The 16,265-nt window shown below is 33.6% G+C and overlaps 1 protein-coding gene across 1 annotated transcript in view; it reads left to right on the top strand.

Moving 5' to 3' along the window:
* Nucleotides 1-16,265, top strand: part of LOC149420402 (uncharacterized) — a 51,625-nt gene that overhangs the window by 15,900 nt on the left and 19,460 nt on the right. The window contains exons 6-10 of the mRNA XM_089636353.1: nucleotides 1,611-1,784; nucleotides 2,379-2,511; nucleotides 3,008-3,132; nucleotides 3,570-3,689; nucleotides 4,087-4,220. Of these exons, the coding sequence (XP_089492479.1) occupies nucleotides 1,611-1,784; nucleotides 2,379-2,511; nucleotides 3,008-3,132; nucleotides 3,570-3,689; nucleotides 4,087-4,220 (686 nt within the window). The remainder of the gene's footprint in view (nucleotides 1-1,610; nucleotides 1,785-2,378; nucleotides 2,512-3,007; nucleotides 3,133-3,569; nucleotides 3,690-4,086; nucleotides 4,221-16,265) is intronic.

Raw genomic sequence — 16,265 nt, 5'->3', positions numbered from 1 at the left:
AAAAATATTATTAAAAAAATCACAAAAAGAAAAAAAAATAAGTTTAAGCGGGGATCGAACCTCGGTTCTTCACGACGAGAGTCGCGCGCTCTGCCTCTAGACCGCGAAGCTGATTTTAGAGAGTGACCTAAAAAAGGTATATGATATTGGCTAGGCTCCTATAGCGAAATGATATATACCTTTTTTAGGTCACTCTCTAAACTCAGCTTCGCGGTCTAGAGGCAGAGCGCGCGACTCTCGTCGTGAAGAACCGAGGTTCGAGGTTCCCCGCTTAAACTATTTTTTTTATTGGCTAGGCACCTATAGCGAAATGATCACGGTTTTTCATGACGGTCATGAGTTGGTTTTACTCCTGTCCTCGAAATTGCATAACGCGCGTAAAGAAGTTTCACTTCAACAAATTTGGACATTCTTAGAAGAAAATAAAATAATTAATTATAACCAATTCAGATTAAAAAAAAATACGAGTACTCACGACGCGATAGCAAAAATAATCAACTATTTATATACGGCCCTAGATTCCGATAAAAAATGTCTTGGCATATTTATAGACCTTAAAAAAGCTTTCGACAGCATATCACATAAAAAAATTATTAAGTAAATTAAAATCAGTAGGGATTAGTGGAAAAGTCTTAGCATGGATAACTAGTTATTTACATAAAAGACCTCAACAAGTAAAATTACTCAATCAAGTCAGCGATTCAAAATATAGCGACTTTTCAATACCCCAAGGCACGGTTTTGGGACCATTGTTATTTATTATATATGTCAATGATATATTCAATATTTCCAAATATGGAGACATTGTCTCTTACGCTGACGATACAGTCCTACTACTAAAAGCAAACACCTGGTCTGAATTAAATAACATGGCAAATACAGATATCAATGAACTAAAATTATGGTTTGATGAAAACCTGTTGACTTTAAATTCTAAAAAAACTTATTATTTACCATTTTTCATTAAAAAACAAGAAACACCTAAAGAAATAAACAATACGGCATTATAGGGTGGGGCGGTGCATATAAAAATCAAACACAAACAATTTACAGATCACAAAAACTAATAATAAAAACCATATTAAAAAAACCCTATTCATATTCGTCCGAACTTTTATTCAAACAATTTAAGGTCAGAAAATTAAGTGCATTATACTTCTACCATGCAACATTACAAATTTATAAAAACAATATTCAAAATAAAATTGCACCCTTTAAAAATAACAGAAATCTTAGGCAAACGTCCATACTTCCTACTCCTAAATGTAAAAAAACAATAGGACAGTTCAACCATGAATATCTCGGAGTTAAATTTTTTAACTCATTACCAGAAAAAATTAGAAACATGAATGCAAATATAAACGAATTCAAAAGCCACCTTAACAAGTATTCCGAACAGTTGAACTGAATCATATCAAATATAAACCAATATAACAACACCCCCCATACACACAAGCCCTGCTTATTTATGGGGGTACATCAAATACTTATATTATATTATATTATGTAATTAATAACTGTACTATATCGTGTAATGTAATTCTTGTATCTTTTTTTACTAATCAGAAAAATAAAAATCTCAGTAAAAAAAAAAAAAAATATCATTCCAGGAAGCAACTGCCAACGCAGCGAGGAAGATGGTGACCCCGTGGCGTGCCATATTCACCTCAGTGCCCCTGTTGGCCACCTGTGTGTCGCACTGCGGAATCGTCTACGGTTTCCTCACCCTGCTGTTGGAGACTCCCATGTATCTTAAGGAAGTTCACGGTATCGACATGAAACAGGTACTTACTGATACTTAGCGCCCTTGAGGTGTTTTTGCACAAAAACGGCGCTATAAATGTCATCCAGGTATTATTATTATTATTATATCATTTTTGTTTTGATCATATAATTTTTTGGAGTATCTAAAAGAGAAGACAATACTTTTTGTTGTTTCGTGGCTAAGGCTCCTAGGATAACCAGTAAACTCTCATACCTAGTTGCAATAAAAGACTTCATTTAAATAATTCTTGATGAACTTGATTGAAAGATGAACTTCCAAGGTATTCAAGTTAATCGTGTTATAATTACAACAACAATATGTACCTAGATTATATGCAGTTGTAATTGTAGATGTGTTCAACTGCACGGAATATAGTTACAAGAAGACTATAGTAACATACCTAAATAATATTAATAAATTAGCTAATACTATTCTTCTGCATTGTATTTCTATATAACTAATAGAAAACTTTCATTTCGAAATTATTGTTGTACTAAACTATTACGTATATCAAATATTTGTAAAAGCCCTTAATTGGCATGGAATATATAAATAAATAAATAATTGCCCGGTAGATAAGAAGAGCAATCTTAGAATTGTTTGTTGGTTGCAGAGTGGCCTTCTGACATCCCTGCCTTACTTGGCCATGTGGGTGGTGGGCAGTTCCAGTGCCTTCATTGCTGACCTTGCCGTTAACAAGAAGATCATGTCCCTGTCTGACGTCCGGAAATTGAGCAACACCATTGGTTGGTACCTAAACTCCTAAACCCTAAACACTACACCACACCAACAGCGAGCGCTAAGCGATGGGTAGTAAATATAAAGCTTGTTTTATACAAACATGCTATCGACATCCACATCGATCGCATTCTACATTTATGTAGTCTACAGTGTTATATTTGCATGTTCTGTCTCTACGCAAAACATGAGTACTTTGCGCAGATAACTATTTTCACTAAGCAAAAAGTTCAACTGTCGAGAGAACGTTCTTCTGTGCATATTTCCAAGCAGATATTGGGATCTCTCTATAAAGGGCAGCAAGCGATGTAACATCAATATTTTAAATAAATATGAATTGAAAATTCCACACTTTTTTAGAATTCTTGTCAGACATCATCAATTCTGATAATTTCGTTTCTATTAGTACGTATTATCTATGACTGAATGTCCTCTGAGTTGGTCGTAAAGTCTAAAAGATTACAATTTATGTCGGTAAATAATGGCTGTTAATGTTATTTTCAGCAAACGTCTGCCCTGCCGTGAGCCTGGTCATACTGTGCATGGTCCCTCCCAACCAAACTACTCTGGCGGTGGTCATCATCATCACAACTGTGGGGCTCACGGGCGCCATCAACACGGGTACCATGGTAAGAAGCAAATTCAATGGACACTTGTGTGGGGGATTTTGCCACCTTCACAGCTATGCACTGGCTGCATTCGCGTTCGCCTCCAGTCCTCTGCTCCAATTCTTTTACAATCAGTATATCAACCTCTTCTTCGGTCTAAGTTTAAAGAATTGTAAATAACTGATTTGTTTGCAAACGTTCTCCTAGCAATTGAAATAAGAAACCATTTTGTGTTCTCGTCTGAGAAACTTCAAGGAACATGATTCTTGATGTTAATTAATACCTCCCTAATTGAGAGTATCCCGTGTTTTGGGAGGAAGTATCATCATTAGTTCTTTAAATAATTGTTATTCAAGTATGTCACAAAATTACAAAGAGTGCAAAACTAAATATCTTGAGTTCAGGATACATTATATACTTTGAAGAATATTAAGGTAACCATTTGCACATTGTTTCAGATCAACCACATGGATTTGTCTCCAAACTTTGCGGGGATCATGTTTGGACTCACCAATATGGTGGCTAATATTTTTGGACTTATTGCTCCTAACGTCATTGGATTTATCGTCACAGATTCGGTAAGAATATATGTGTAAATTACAGTTATTGATAGTGGATAGGTAAAACACATTATACGTTTTTGCATATTTAATCAATTAAGAAGTTTTAGATATAGGAGTGCCAAATTATTATTGCGTGTATCCGGGTCTTCACCAGAGGACACACTGGCAGATTTATGAAAGTTAACTAGGTGTTTAGAAACTAAGAATCATCAATAATTCAGTGTCACTAAAAGTACCAAACACCCAAATGATTTTCACACCGTTATAAAAAGTCTATCAAATAAATATTTTTTATTAGATTTGGAAAAGTAATAGTTTTTTCTTCTTTTCAAATCTATGACTCTAAAAATGAGTTTGTTGGTTAAGAGTATGAGATTAAAATATAATATACATTCTATGTTTTATATTCCAGACTGACCCTTCTCAGTGGAATTTGGTGTTCTATATCGTGGCTGGCGTATATTTCTTCACTAACCTGTTCTTCCTGGTGTTCGGGACCGCCGAGAAACAATCTTGGGATGAACCCATTTACGAAGATGAAGAAGTGTAAATTATTATTCCAAGTTAATGTGTTAGGAAGAGAGATTTTAATTGATAATAATAATAATGAATTTCTTAAAATTAATATAATCCCATAAGAAATAAAATACAGAACTAGAAAACGTGGGTAAAAAATACTGAATTTAACTGGAAATCATATTTAACTGAACGCACCTATTCACCAAGAGTGGGAAACGTAACAAGCCTTAACGGATATAAACATAATTTCCTTGTGCCAGTTAGACATTGATAGTAATGTTATTTGCTTTGAGGATGACACTGTTCTTGTTTTAATTTCTGATTCATGTACAATTGTAAATAAGACAACTACTAAAGGAACTAACAGGATTAAATTGATTATGCTAAGTACAAGTTGAAAACTACAACTTTCCCGGAAAGCAATTTAACATTTATAAACTGTGATTACTTCTATTGGGTGATTAAGTAACAAATGCCATTTTTTATGTATTTATAGATGAGATTTTTTTTGATATCACGTGAAAAAAGCCCAGAGATTAAAAAAATTAAATAATCTGAAATTTATTTTTTACGTATGTTCTTAATACCTATCACAATAGAAATATTAGTTAGACAATAAGCTGCTGACAATAAATGTGAACATAACAAAGGATATGACATTTAGCATAGATCCCAGTCGACAACCGAGACCAGATGAAAACTTCCCATTGAACTATTTTACATGGACATAACAAATAAATAAAACAGCGGATAAAGTTTGAAAACTCATATATGTGATTAAGAACATAAGTAACATAACGCCAATGAAGACTCTAAAAATGATTACTACGCATTAGCCTATCAATTTTATCACTCACGGTACTATTTGACTGAATGTTTTTGATATTTATTTTATTTTCTATAATATTTTCGCTGTTGTGTAAATTTATTGATTTTCATTTTTTTTTCGGTAATATTACAATATTCGTTTTACATTTTTGAATATTTCCGACAAAAGGAAATTTGTTTATAAAAATATTTCCGATAAAGGAATGCTTTCATAATATTTCCCGGGCATATGCTTTAAATATTTTATGACAGTATTTACTGATGAAGGAAAACAATTTTTGTAAATATTTTCAATAAAAATGTATCTATTCCATTATTGGCTATAGGCAAGAAATACAAACATGTACCTAATATAAAACGTGGTAAGAGTGTAAAGTAATCAAATCAGTAATTGTGAGTAAATGGGTAAAATAATTTTGTGAAAACCCCATTAGGAAAACCTGTGCTGATGCGTTTGCATGTTTTAGAAATATGTTTCATTTTCTGAAATTACTGATCTTACTTATTCGTGGAGTTGCTGATATTTATATTTCCTTTCAATAATTGAAAAATACTATTTATTGGAATTACCTGGACAAAGAGCGTCAGAAGAAATGGCATTTTTCGCTTAGCTGAGAGTCATGGAGAGAAAATTCTGTGTCACGTATCCATAATGTAATGAATAATTTTATCGATTTAATTTTTGGTATTTGGCAGACGAGGGTATGAAGTATCTACACTATTTTATAATTAATCAGTTTTTTTTTAATAGTGAATAAGGAGGCTGACTAAAATTTGAATGGATGGGTTTCGAATCGTAGGTCTTCGTAATCTGGGTTATAGCTGAAACGTTTTTATTAAATTATTTTACTCTGTATTATTTGTAAATAAGTATGTAATGTGTGTGTTTCCCCATATTTTTATCAGGTAATTTAGGCGGGACTGTTCGGGACTTCACTATAAACCCCTCTTTACTTCTGTTGGTAGAAGATGAAGGAAAATTTGCAGTATCATCTGCGTATAAAAAGATTCCGCCATATATTTTTTTATTGACAGATATGATTTATGTACATTTGGAATAGGAGTGGTCCCAGTATGGATCCTTGAGGAACTCCATAGTTTATGCTCTCAAGTTGACTGTTTAAATCAACATCAGCTCCTTGTATCATCGTAAAATACTGCAAAGTAAAATCTGCAGCTCTGCGATAAAATAATGAGAAATCTAGTTAAATCTACATATTTCCAGAGAAAACCGTTATTAAATAAACAATTAAACTGGTGGAGTGTCTCTGTGCTCTTATTAAAACAATTGAAGTTATTAAATAGGTTTAAAAACCTAAAAGAAGCTTACCTCGAACGTGAACTGTCAACTTAAAAAAATTACATAATTTAGTGCATTAAATCAGTCTAGAGTCTCAGTGAAAGCATTAAACTACAAAATTGAGTGAGTTCCGTTGTTTTCTCAGGAAAATACTCTGAAACTTTTTTTAATTTACCTGGTGTTATTGCCAAACGGAACTTTTAAAAACAACCCAATAATTAAAATACATAATTTAGTGCATTAAATTAGTCTAGTGTCTCAGTGAAATTAATGAAAACACAACCATTTGATTCATTTAAGTACTAATCAGCAATGTTTATGGCCATCTTAAAATCGAGACTATAATAAATTATTTTATACCTAAACAAATCCAATGTCCAAGCCAACAAAGATAATGGAAACAAGGTTAAACAAAACACCCAAAAGTGACCCAATCTTCGAATTTATAAATTCAAAATTCGAGAAAATGAAAAGGATTATGAAAATATTAATATTAACAAAATTGAGTCTGAGCTTCAAAAAATAATAATAATCATAACTTCAAAAACACTAAATACGACGACATCATTCATAAAGAGACACGAATCATGGATACACCTAAATAAGTAAATAAACTCGAGGAGGAACTGGCAGAAAAATAAAAAAAATTAGCTACGGTAGAAGTTCACCTGACAGATATTGAACAATCAGCCCTATTAAACATTATTGCAATAAGTGGTCCAAAATTACAAGACGACATACCCCCAGACCATGCTGTTACGCGGATTGCTGAGCTCGCAGGTGTTACGATTTCACCAGAATTTACATTCAAAGTCACAAAATCCAACCCAAATGATAAAAAAATCACCATCAATTTCGTAGATATAAAAAAAGTATACACCATATTAGCTGCTAGACACATTGATCCAATAAAAAAAATCAACAGAGACGAGCCAAATATGTTTACTTAAATTCGGCATTAACACAGTACTGTAAAAATCTGCACTGGAACACCAACAAGAGTTCAAGAAAAATATGTTTGGGTTAAATCTGGAAAAAAATCTTGTAAGAAAAACAAAAGATTCAAAGGTTGTTGAAATATGATATTTCAACGATATACCTATTGATTAAAAAAATCTATATATATATATAAATTTTACTAATTCGTCCGAAATATGAATAAGACCGATTTCAAAACTAGAAAATTGAACTAAATAAACAGAATGGGATAAAATTGGACTTAAATTTTATTATGTAAACCATTAAGAAAACGAAGAAAAAATCCTTTGGTTATCGTGTGCAAGTCAGTAGAGGGAAGGAATTTCGAGAAACGCAAACTTTCAAATGCATTCAATAGGTACGAGTTGGTTGAGTTGTTTTCGTTTGTTTTGGTGCGAAATTTGTTGCCAAAACCATTACTACTTGTGCAACGAAGCAATATTTTAGCTTCGCTTATTTTGTCTGCTCGTAAATAAACAAAATCCGAGAAATCTGAAAGCAATAAATATTAATTTGTTAGACGAAAATTGTGTTCAAAAATGAAAAAAACTCTTTTAAAAAAGTCTGGGGATAACTGGTCCGTTTTTGTTTAGTGTATCACAATAATAATAATAATAATAATTTATTCCACAATGTATGCTGGGATAATGCAATTTAATTAATATTTTCATCCATACTTTGAAATAATATATAACATAATTAGAATATAAAAATAATAATACATAGATAGGCACAAAAAATACGGAATTTAAGCGGAAAATGATTTTAAAAAAGACAAACACAAAAATGTGTGTGAGCAGCCGTTTATGGAGGATATTTGGACATCTCCCGTCTCCAGTGGGCCATCAGGAGGGACTCCATCCAGGTAACCATAGCAGTGATGATTATGTTATTTGATTTTCCCATGCGAGCTTCCCATGTGGTGGCGGAGAAGGGCTCTGAAAGAAATAAATCACTTCACAATAGACCTGTTATATCGTTGTACCCTCAGTTCGTCACATACACGCTTAGTATGATTTTGTCAACTACCAACTATAACAATTTATAATAACTAACTAACAATTTTTTTAAAGCGTTTCACTAATCAGTTAAGACAATTTTACTAATCAATCGATCAATGTGTTAATGATAATCCATTTTTAGCAGAAGACACAAATGTTTAATGTTAAAAAATGATTTGATGAAAGCTTTTTAAGTGACACAATTGTTATTTGTCTTGAAAAACAAATGTGAGCGCATATAAAAAATTGTTGACAGTAATCATTTTTTCATACCGGAAAACATTTTTATCCTCTATTTGAGCACACCTCGTCACCTCTATCGTTGTTATTGTTTGTTTGAGTATTACCCGTGTTGACACGTGTATTGTGGAAGTTGTGGTACCCATTGTTCCTATCATTCCTATCACACTACCAACTGCTATAATCAAGCCGTAAAAGTTAAAACTAACTAATTGTTTTGCTTCTGTAGATTGTTGCCGAACAACTACGTATTATTTTCGAATGCGGTAACTACGTACTAGCTTAGATGAATTAAAAGGGAAGATAGGTTCACTGAACTGGGTCCAGTGGACAAACTGATGATTTACTGCGTTTAGTATCGTACAAGTCCGTCGGTCAGATAAGCTGTCACCGGCTGCCGCAAATAGGTCGTTTTATGCTCTTTTTTGTGAAAAAATGCCTTCCTGTGCTTTTAAAATGTGCCCAAATCATTCTCGAGCAAAACAAAATATGGTGGAATTTCTTTCCATTCGCATGTACTAAAAAAACTTATTATTTCAATAAATACAATGTTTTTGAATAAAATAAAGTGACACAGCGAACGCAGAAACACATAAGAGTATGAAGGACAACCTAGTGACAGTACGTCGTATTCTACTATTCTGCTCGCTCGTTTGTTCGTCTAGATTTAGGGTAAAAGCGGCCCAATGACGGACGAGCATGTGCGCGGCGAGCAGTCTGAGCTTGACGTCGATAAAAAAATGCTCGTCGCCCGCCTCTGACGTCATGCTTGCCGCGGACATGCTCGCCCGTCAGTGCTCGCAACTAGTGTCGCGATGAGACAAGAGAAACGAGTGGCGTTCATAATTGTATAGCCGTTTCACCCGTACACATTTTCTTTGAATGTCTCTTTATAATGCGTTCCGTTCATTCAGTATGTATGATGTTATTTGTGGCCATTTCATGTAGAGTTCCGTTATTCGATTTCAATCTAGAAACAGAAAAGTGCTTTATTTTGGTTCGATTAGTATCAACATAACGCGATTTTTTTTATTTACGTCATTGCGTACTTATAATATAATATGTAGGTTTGTGTACATATTATATCGTTATATTATTATACGAGAGATCGTATGGAAATAAGGGTAACTGCAGGAAACTCGAAATGGAGGACTTATGCTGGACACACACGGCAGAGCAATTTGGCCCCGAACCATTTGGCTGAATCCATTTGAATCCATAAGGGGCCACATACGAACGAGTCGAGGAACAGAGTTAGTTTGTTCTATGTCCAATGATGCCAGACCGCAAAAATTAAAATCCGTAGGTTTTCAAATATTTGTTAGGGGTAGTTTTTATATTCCGCCTCGATGTCTGAATGCATACTAAGCGACTTTAAGCTCGGTGATTGCACATACACGACAGATCCGGCAAACCATTGGCTCGGGGATTTCCACATAGGTTGAACCGAGTTACGACTTTTCGGCTCGGCTCGGTGTATTGTGGACTCGCCAAATGCCAAGACAAGCTGAGTCACCTGAATTTCCCCACACACGATTTTTGGCTCAGCTCTGGGCTATTTGCATAGTCAAAAAAAATGTCAGGCCCAAGGAATCAATTGACAGATTTCCTTATAAACTATCCAGTAATGTTTTATGGCGATGTCGAAAAACGCGTTCATAAAAATTCTAATATTTTCTTATTTCGTCATTTCGGCATCAAAAAAAGAAGACTTAATAAATTAGTTTAGATTTATTGTGTTTACTCAGTGTACTGGTTATCAGTGCTGAGAGAATCTGACAAAATGCACCAAAAGTTCATGACATAGAATAAATAAAAGGGGATAGTCAGCTGTTCGCTTATTCATAGAGGTGGAGAAATTGCTAAATAAATACATGCGCCCAGGAGATGAGTGTTTGTTACGCATTATGATTACGTTAAATAAATAAAAATTGTTATACAATATTGATTAAGATCAGGGCCGCCCGATGTAAAATTTCGGCGCCCCTTGCCAAAACCAATAGACGTTGTGGTTGATCACTGTAATCAATAACAGTATAGCATTTGTGTAGCGCTATTTTTATGACAAGTAATCTCAAAGACTGTTAGGTGTTGGCTGTTTATCAGTGCCTTGGCGCCTTGGCAATTCGGTGCCCGGAGCGGACTGCTGCAAGTGCGCCACATAGGGCCGGGCCTGATTAAGACGACATAAAACTCTTATAATGGGGGTTCGCTCGACGCTCACATTTTAATTATTTCTTAAAACAATACTTAATCTGTCCGAACTACTGGCTTCTCCAAAACTAATTAACCATTGTATTAAAGAGGGAATTTTTCCAGATTTCTTTAAAATTGCGAAGGTAATACCAATTCTCAAATATGGATCTAAAACGTAAAATCTCAAATTACCGGCCCATCCCGATTTTACCAATATTATCAAAAAAATTTAAACATGACATTTATGAAAGGCCAAACAAGTTTTTATTAAAAAAACTGAAAAACAATACGATTTCAGAAAATAATCGAATATTTTTTCGGTAACGAATGACCTGGTAAATTAAATAAGAACCAGCAAAGACAATGGAATTTATACAATAGCAATCTTCGTAGACCTACAAAAAGCTTCGAGCAAAAGTCATGAGATACTACTAAAAAATAGGTGTAACTGGTCCTGCTCTCCAACTCATTTAATCGTTTCTAAAAAACATAATGCAATATGTTAGATAACAATAACAGTAAACCTTGCCTGACTTACCTATCAGGTAATTATGGTACTTTATGTTATCTCCATATAGTTGGCAATATCACAGATCATTGTAGAAATGTATTATATATTTGTACAGCGCCCTTAAAGTGAGTTTGCACAAAAACGGCTCTTTCCAATAATCCAAATATTATTATTATTATGAACACAATAACAAACTATGGAGTTCCTCAAGGATCCATATTAGGGCAACTCCTTTTTTAAATATTTGTGTCCATTAAACCCAAATGGCAAAATTTTCGTATACGCAGTTGATACTGCTATACTTTACTTCGGCATAAACTTAGAAAACTTGTTAGAAAAATCACAATTGGATCTTAAAATATTAAACAACTGGTTAATATATTAAAAAAAAATGAGTTACGTGATCAAGCTCACCAAAAAAAACGCCATCTTATAAACCATTGCAAATAGAAAGAAAAAACCTTTATTTTTCAGATGGTGAAAAATATCTGGAACTACATATCGATAAATACTTCATTTAAAATCATTAAAGCATCACATACAAAACCTAAAGAAAAGATATCCTACTGATTGGTGTATTTGGTTGAATAGCCCATCTTCTACCAACACAAGTAAGGCGGAGTAAGATTATACTTTAGTTAAATCCAGTCACATCTAAATTATTTAATTCTTCTTCTTTCGTATGGTGGGGGGTCAGAGGGGGACATCTAGATCTGCGAGCCATTTTAGAGCCTCAGGCGTCGCCATGTGGACCTCATCAATCCCGCCGGGGAATGAATGGAGCGGGCATTCGTTGACCACATGTTCGGTAGTCTGCACCGCACCACATTCACACATCAGCGGGACTTTAAAATCTACTCCTCTCCCTTGGCTCCCTGTACTTGCAAACATAACCCCGCCAAACATCAGGCGAGAAATTGCAACACTGAGGGAATACAAGAAGGCGCTGCAAAAAAGCGCAATACCTCTACACGAAGATGTCGTCTCCCACCCGGCATGCCGCTTGAAGTCCCGAAAGCCCTTCTGGGCGGAAGGAGAGAGGCTCCTCCGACTACCTCTCACCCCAGAAGATAGGTGGAAACTTGAGTGGCAAACGGCCAACGTGGGAAATGCCCATCTCATACATGACCCCACCGAGAGACAGCCTGGGTTCTCACTGCCTCGCAAAACCTGGTCCGCCATCAATAGGTTAAGGTGCTCCCATAGCCGCTGTGCCCACATGATGCACAGATGGGGCCTTAAAGAGTCGGCGATGTGTGAATTATTTAATTGAAATATGGGGAACCACATACATTACATATTTAAACGACCTATGAATAATACAGAATGAGGTTAAATTTTTTTTTAATTATAACCCATATACACCCACCAAAAAGTATACCAAGAAACGCAATTACTGTAAATCAGAAAACTGTGCGAATTTACATGTGTTTTTGGATTTTGTAGATTAATAGATCTACAAAATCCAAAATGGATTTATACACACGAACACGACATTTATAAACGCATCACAAGTACATGAACACTACACAAGACAACATAATAAACTATAATTTTGTAATTTTTTGATAATGTGGGCCTCACTTTACCCTTGCTGGGGCCCTATTTTACATTTTAAAAAACAATTAATAAACGGATGATATGAAATGATATAATAAATTGAAAACAAAATAAAACAGAACTGAAATAAAATTGATGGATTGAATTCATTCGTACAATTTTGTATTTGTATGCCTTTCTCGCAAGACTTGAGTTTATAAACCTTATTCATTAAAATAAATAAATTACGATAAATTACACCCAATTTTAATTGTTAATTGTGCTGAAAAACTAGTTACTCTTGTAACACTGCCTTTTAAAAAATCTTTTATAGAAGGTGTATTTCCTAGTATTTGGAAAAAAGCATTTGCAACAGATGTTTTTTAAAATGGGGATAAATATAATATTGAAAATTATAGACCTATCTCTAAACTATGTATCTTAAGTAAAATCATGGAAAAATCGTGTATGACCAACTTTTTAACTTTTGAAAAAATACTATTATTAGCCCCCACCAACATGTTTTTTTTCAAGGCAGATATATTTAATCATTTCTAGGACAGTTTACTGATTTTGTTCTCAACTCTATGGATAGTGGGAAACAGGTTGATTCCATTTACAAGGATTCTTCAAAGGCATTTGACAAAAGTATATCACGACATACCATTAAATAGGCTCTTGAAGATCGGTGTATGTGGAAATCTTCTGAGATGGAACTCTTCTTATGTTAAAAATAGAAGTCAAGGTGTTGCCCTAAAAGGTTACATGTCATAAATTATAACTATTCCCTCAGGGGTACCTCAAGGTTCCCATTTAGGGCCTCTCTTGCTTACATTATAATTTATATAAACGGCATAAAACGTGTTATTAGTCATTTTTATTTCCTATTTTACGCAGATGACATGAAATTATATAAACTTATTGACTCCACAGATGACTGCAACCTGTTACAAGAAGACGTAAGCAAAAATAAACAATATTGCGATATCAATCAACTTTATCTAAATACAGAAAAGTACAACGTTATTACATTTACACGTAAAAAACAGCCGATTAACTATACTTACAAATTAAACCATGTACCCCTACAACGAGTAGAATCAATCAGAGATCTTGGAGTACTGCTAGATTCTAAAATGTTATTTAAGGATCATATCGAACATATTTTAGAAAAAGCTTATAAACAATTGGGATTTATTATACGCATCACAAAGCCTTTCACTATAGCACACACACACACTAATTATGTCATGTGTAAGGTCATAACTCGAGTTTGCCTCAGTCATTTGGAATCCTCAATATCAAACATACATTGATCGTATTAAAAATATCCAATCCAAATTTATTAAACACCTATCGTATCGCTTTAGCGATCATCGGTTTGACCCCACCGCTTTATATAAACGCAGAAAAATTTCTGATGCCCTATTCTTATACAAAATTGTGAACAGTCTTGTTGATTCATCATATCTGCTACAAAAGATTGCATTTCGTTGCCCTGAACACAACACCAGATCGAACGAGTTATTTAGAACACCACACTGTAAAGCCAAATATGCGCAAAACTCTTTAATAGGACGAATCTGTAAAACTCACAATGCCTTACGAGATGTAGACATTTTCAAGTGTAACTTGAAAACATATAAAATGCAACTTACTAAACTTGATAATCCAATCATCTTAGTTTATTTTATTGTTTTTATTATAATCATGCGAAAACTGTATTACTACTAACTGTCTTTAATTGTTTTTATAAAATATTGTAATTCCTTATAATGTATATTCTTTATATTTCTTTTTCATTTATAAATATATTGTGTAGGTGCAAATATTGAATCAACGACTTGAATTAATGGAACATTATTGGTCTAATATTGTAAATAATTGCTGTTTATGCTAAATATATAAATGACTGTCTCTTTCCTAAATAAAAATAAATAAATAATAACGCTGCTTAAGGACAATAAACCCACAGTTTTCCATGGTGCTGAGACTTATAACTTAACCTATTATACTACTACTACTATTATAATACTACTATTAAACTTAACCTATTCACTAAAACAATGACGAGTGATAAGATATTTCTCAGGCCCATGGAAAACAGCGAATTTAACGCGTTATTATGATAATGAATAGGTTTATTTATTATCTATTGCAATAACTCGAAAACCAAAGAAAGCTTAAAAGCTTAAAATTATAATTTTATTCTTTGCAGAGCATTTTAAGTAATGTAACCTATTTTTAGAATTGATATTGTCTATAGCTATTTTGGTCAAGGCTAGGAAAAATTTTAAATTACCATGCTCAATTTATTTACAAGATAAATTTGACAAACAGTTTTATCATATTACAACCATATTTAAATGCTTCTGTCTTAGGCCATATATCATTATGTGTACTTAGCGTCGTCTTTATCAAGTTGCTATTCCCTTGTTTAAATAGGATGATAATAAATGGAACGGACCGAGAATTTGTCAAATTTTTTTTACTTTTAACATGGTGTGATCGCGTAGTAGTTCTGTTTAACCGGTCCAATTATTAATAATATATTTATTATATATAACAGTAACAGTGGCTAATTTCAAAACCATGAAGAACGAAGAGGAACGGAATAATGTGGCAGTGGAAACACCAACTAAAAGTATGCAACACATTTACTTTTAACTTTTTATTTAGAATAATGACAATTCTTTCAGAATATTATTTTTTTTTAAGCCATTCCGAGAAACGTTTCAATTCTGAATGGTGGTCTTGCTTTTGATATTTGAGTATCTTCCACTAATAATGCTTGTCATTGGGCTTTCTTCTTGTTTGCTTGCTCGAAAGCTACGGATCCTAAATAAATTCATTTAATTATTTATTGTTTTAGAACATTTACAAAAGTATTTCTCCACTATCTTGATAACTATCCATTAACGTGTTGAATGCAGGAGAATAAAACAGAAAATATTAGTAGAACCTAAAGTTTGATTAGCCCAAACGATGCTGATTTTGTTTACATACATTTTTCGAAGCATTAAGGTCAAAATCGCATCGCAATTTATTCTCACAAGGATGATTTTAGAATGCTCGCGTGTTCTCCAGAGAACCATCGGCGCGGCGTTCGACTGGTTAATGAATAGATACCAACTCTCAACAGGTAGAATATTCAGCTAACTCATCCGATATAACATCTGTACCCCGGAAATCAAAGATTGGTTGTTCACATTTTTGAAATTGTTCGGGAGAGAGGAAATAGTATTTTTTTTCCTTTGAACATTGATGGGATACCAGACCTATATGTTAACCTAACTTAGTTTCACATTGTCATAGGACAATCGTCTTTATACCTCTATGTTGATACTGAAAATAACTAATAAGGTCTCATACATAACTCATTCGTTTAAAATATTTTCATAGTATGGCAAACCTTAATAAATTCACAAGCGACCAGAGAGATAATAAGGATTCACTGATTTCAGCAATATTTACAGTTT

The sequence above is a fragment of the Hesperophylax consimilis genome, chromosome 10 (genome assembly GCF_061612785.1).
Source record: "Hesperophylax consimilis isolate HC1 chromosome 10, BYU_Hcon_1.0, whole genome shotgun sequence".
Taxonomy (NCBI): domain Eukaryota; kingdom Metazoa; phylum Arthropoda; class Insecta; order Trichoptera; family Limnephilidae; genus Hesperophylax; species Hesperophylax consimilis.
The sequence above is the reverse complement of the archived record's forward strand: the minus strand, read 5'-3'. Positions and strand labels throughout refer to the sequence as shown.